General features: G+C 32.5%; 1 protein-coding gene across 1 annotated transcript; it reads left to right on the top strand.

Moving 5' to 3' along the window:
* The first annotated feature begins 420 nt into the window (after positions 1-420).
* Positions 421-3403, top strand: LOC106359434 (L-ascorbate oxidase homolog). Its single transcript, XM_048738400.1, has 3 exons — positions 421-829; positions 1826-2935; positions 3039-3403. The coding sequence occupies exons 1-3, from the start codon at positions 576-578 to the stop codon at positions 3340-3342; spliced, it is 1668 nt and encodes a 555-aa protein (XP_048594357.1). The 5' UTR covers positions 421-575; the 3' UTR covers positions 3343-3403.
* The last annotated feature ends 1445 nt before the right edge of the window (positions 3404-4848 follow it).

Raw genomic sequence — 4848 nt, 5'->3', positions numbered from 1 at the left:
TGAGCTCAAACCCGGGTCTGTTTTGTTGGTACCACCCATTCCATTGGATCATTTGATCTCTAATTCGTTGTTTGGTTATTCTCACATTAAAAACCAAAATTTGTTTTTTTGACCAAATTTGCATAACTATTTCAGACAGGCCTAATTGAATTATATCCAAAATATGTCATCATAAACACAAACAAATTGATCCATATGAGAAACAAAGTTTAGTCATATGAGACATCATTATGCCCTGTACGAGAACGGACTTAGAAATATTCTCTAAAATTAGCAAAAATCTCAAAAAGAATTCGGGAAGAAACAAATTCAAGAAAAGGTAAACTCAAAATAGTGGAGTCGTAGAGGTCAAAACTGAACATTCCTAATATGGACGACAGGAAAAGCGTAATGAGAGGACCTAAAGAAACTAGAAAAAACAAGGAAACTGTATTCGATTAAACTATAAAAACTTCATTAAACAATTGAAAGAAAAACGAAATTCAACCCCTCAACAAAATTAAAAAAAAACTTATTCGTTTAGTTCAAAAACAAAAAAAATCACAAACTTTATTCATTAACAAAGTTTATTATTAATGAAGGTAGGGGTTAAAATATTGGCCGTGTGCCTATGCGTCGCGACGGTGACAGTCGTGATGGTCCAAGCGGAGGATCCTTACTTTCACCACGTGTGGAACGTAACGTATGGATCCGCATCTCCTCTCGGTGTTCCACAACAAGTCATTCTCATTAACGGTCAATTCCCTGGTCCTAACCTCAACTCAACTTCTAACAACAACGTCATCGTTAATGTCTTCAACAACCTGGACGAGCCTTTCCTCATTACTTGGTACGTTTATTCATAATAGACCGTCATCTTTACCTGCCCCTTACTATATATTACCACTAGATAGGGATGGATGTACACTTGGATAATTCGCTTTGATTATTTCGCTATTAGGAAATTTAAAAATTTAATGAGTTTACCTGTATATCAGATGAATAGTCAAACCGTAAAATATCGAGTGTTAGATGAATAATCAAATATGATTTTTCTCAAAAATCATCATAAATAAAGTAAATCAGTGACCGTTTGGTGTTACATTTAATGCTTTGAAAGCTATCAATATAATTATACAACAATAAAATCTACAACTAAAGGACTTATTGGGGTTTCTAGAAAAAGTTTTTTTTTTTCAAAAAAGCAATGCGTGGATCCCACTAAACCATAAAAACCAGTCCCCAAAATCATGAAATAAGAACTGATTGTGGTAAATTTTTTGCACTGTTCGCAGACCCCACCAACATGTGGCGACCTGCAATTGATGCGCTTTTTAATTTTTTTTTAATTAGACAAATATTTATTTTCTTTTAAAAACCCTCAAGTCGATTTCAGAGATAATGCTGCTCTTATATTTCTAACAGAAACTGAAGCTACAAAACATCTATCAATCAAGTTCTAATTATGACATTTCCAATCTCTGTATTTGATTATAAATTTTATTATACATGAATCAAGTTCTAAAATAAAATTGATATTTCTTCTATATTTACACGGAAAATTCATTTTCTATATATTTAAAATATCAATTTTAGTATATAGAAATTCATTGAAAAAATATTCCTATATTGGTGTTACATGTTTAACGTGCCCATGATATACAATGGGTAAGCATGATAAAAAAGTAGAATCAAGTTTTTTGATGGATAAGAATAAAAACGAAGAATTAAGTTTTTAAAATGTACAAAAATGTATAATTTTCATTACCAACCTTTTTTTAGTTTAGTTTGTTTCCAATGCTACCAAACTTCTAATTAGTTTTTTATTTGGGAAATTTGTAAATAGGAATGGAATCCAGCATAGGAAGAACTCATGGCAAGATGGAACGGCTGGAACAATGTGTCCAATCCCACCGGGTAAGAACTTCACATACCATTTCCAGCCGAAGGATCAGATCGGTAGCTATTTCTACTACCCAACAACGGCTATGCATCGTGCTGCGGGTGCCTTTGGTGGCCTCCGTGTGAACAGCCGTCTCCTAATCCCGGTACCGTATGCTGACCCTGAAGATGACTACACTGTCCTTATCAACGATTGGTACACCAAAAGCCACACCCAGCTCAAGAAGTTCCTAGATAGTGGCCGTACTATTGGCCGTCCAGATGGCATTCTCATCAATGGTAAGGCCGGAAAAGGCGATGGCTCCGACCAGCCTCTTTTCACCTTAAAGCAAGGGAAAACCTACAGAGTCCGGATCTGTAACGTGGGTCTCAAGACATCTCTTAACTTTAGGATTCAGAACCACAAGATGAAGCTTGTTGAGATGGAAGGCTCACATGTTCTCCAGAACGATTATGACTCGCTTGACGTCCACGTGGGTCAATGCTTCGGTGTGATTGTCACGGCAAACCAAGAACCTAAAGATTACTACATGGTGGCTTCCACAAGGTTCTTGAAGAAGGCTTTGGCTACAACAGGGCTCCTCCGCTACGAGGGAGGCAAAGGTCTTGCCTCTCCTCAGCTACCTGCGGCCCCCGTTGGTTGGGCTTGGTCTTTGAACCAGTTCCGCTCTTTCAGGTGGAACTTGACAGCCAGCGCAGCTAGACCTAACCCACAGGGCTCTTACCATTACGGAAAGATTAACATCACTCGCACCATTAAGCTCGTGAACACTCAGGGAAAGATCGATGGTAAGCTTAGGTACGCGTTGAGTGGAGTCTCGCATACAGACCCCGAGACCCCCTTGAAGCTCGCTGAGTACTTTGGTGTTGCTGATGAGGTTTTCAAATACGACATTATTTCCGACAACCCAACCTCGGATCAGATCAAGAACATCAAGATCGAACCCAATGTTCTTAACATCACTCACCGCACCTTCATTGAAGTCGTGTTTGAGAACCATGAAAAGAGCGTCCAGTCTTGGCATTTAGATGGCTACTCCTTCTTCGCTGTAGCGTGAGTTACTCTTTATCTTTTTTCTTTTTTTTTTGAACTTTACATCTCTTTTCTTTCACTACAAATAAACTTCTAAATTCATTTTATTTTATTGTATAAAAAGGGTTGAGCCAGGGACATGGACACCAGAGAAGAGGAAGAACTACAACCTTCTAGATGCAGTGAGCAGACACACAGTCCAAGTGTACCCCAAGTGTTGGGCTGCAATCTTGCTCACATTTGACAATTGTGGAATGTGGAACATTAGGTCAGAGAACTCTGAGAGACGATACTTGGGACAGCAACTCTACGCAAGCGTCTTGTCACCGGAAAAATCCCTCCGGGACGAATACAACATGCCGGAGTCAAGCCTCCAATGTGGCCTTGTCAAGGACAAACCTAAGATTAACCCTTATGCTGGAGCCTAATTTTGTTCTTTAACACTTCTACTAGATTTTGATCGGGATAACTTTTCGGTTAAAAATTATTTATAAATTGATAAAATAGTAATCATTTGAATTTTAACATTTGAGTTTGACGTCTAATTGAAAAATTATTTTATTTCAACGTCTCATATTTTAATTTAGTTCATTATTTTAATTTTTTAGTAAAAAAATTAAATATATATTATCCATAAATCTCATATCTGTCATATACTTCTAAAAAATGCAGTAGATAATAAATATGACTTACATTCTCATCTAAAAAAATAATCACTAGATTTTGCTACTTTAAAATTTTGATAACATAGTGAAGTGTCATTTTCAGTTTTGTTATAGATGTTAAAAGTAGCTTTTCAATCTTAAATTTTTGAACATAAGCTGAATACTTAATTATAGATTTCAAATATATTTTGAGATTGATTTTGTAAATAATAAAATTTGAAACAAACTACAAATTTACATCTACAATTATGTAAGATTCAAGTATATTTCAAAACAATAATTTTAAAATAAAATATTTGAATAAAATAACTAACTTTAATCCGTAAAATATTTGTATATATACAAACTCATGTATAAAATTTCCTATAGTTATAATATATACTAGGTAATAACCCGCGCCTTGCACGGGATGTGATTATTAGTTTTGTTATTTTTAATAAAAAAAAAAACAAATCTATTTAATCTGGATATCGGTTCGGTTTTAAGTTATTTTTTTTTGTTTTTAATCTCCTAAAATATAACCATTATTTTAAATTAATATTTATTTTGGTTTATTCTGTCAGAACGTTTGTTTTTTAGTTTTTTCGATAAAATCCAAAAATTATTATTATTTATTTATTTTCATGTTATAAATTTTAGATAATCGTCATGTTGAACCAATGGTTTCATAGTTTGTAAATGGATAATAGTTCAAGAAAAAAAAATTATTAAGACAAATCATTTTACTATAATTTGGTCGGTAGTGAAAGAAACATTAAGAAAAAAAATGTTTCAACTTCCAAAAAAAATTTGATACTTCACTGGTGGTAAATACTTATACAGTGTTCACATCAAGGTGCACATGTATATGTATGTAAAAGTATATAAAAATAAATGATAAATATATAAATATATTGTTAATTAGTATTAAATAACATTTTTGTTCTAAATAATACATGAAAGATAAAATTAAAATTAATTAAAAATTAAAAAGGCTTTGACTCTGATATCCGAAATGATTTAGAATTTTAAAGAATATCTGATTTGATCCGTAAATAAAATAAAATTTAAAAAATAATTGAAAATTTTAATAATAACATTTTATTACAAAAATAAAATATTATTTAACTTTTTAAATTTTAATACCTAATATAATAAATTTAATCCATAAAAATATTGTAAAACTTATATAAACTATAATATATATAACATATATATATATAATTCTGTACATATATGTATATATATGCATATAACAGATCAAATTTGATATCCGTTTCTAAAAATATT

This window comes from Brassica napus, chromosome A8 (assembly GCF_020379485.1).
Source record: "Brassica napus cultivar Da-Ae chromosome A8, Da-Ae, whole genome shotgun sequence".
In the NCBI taxonomy this organism is placed as follows: domain Eukaryota; kingdom Viridiplantae; phylum Streptophyta; class Magnoliopsida; order Brassicales; family Brassicaceae; genus Brassica; species Brassica napus.
Note: the sequence above shows the minus strand (reverse complement) of the source record. Positions and strands in the feature narration are given on the sequence as shown.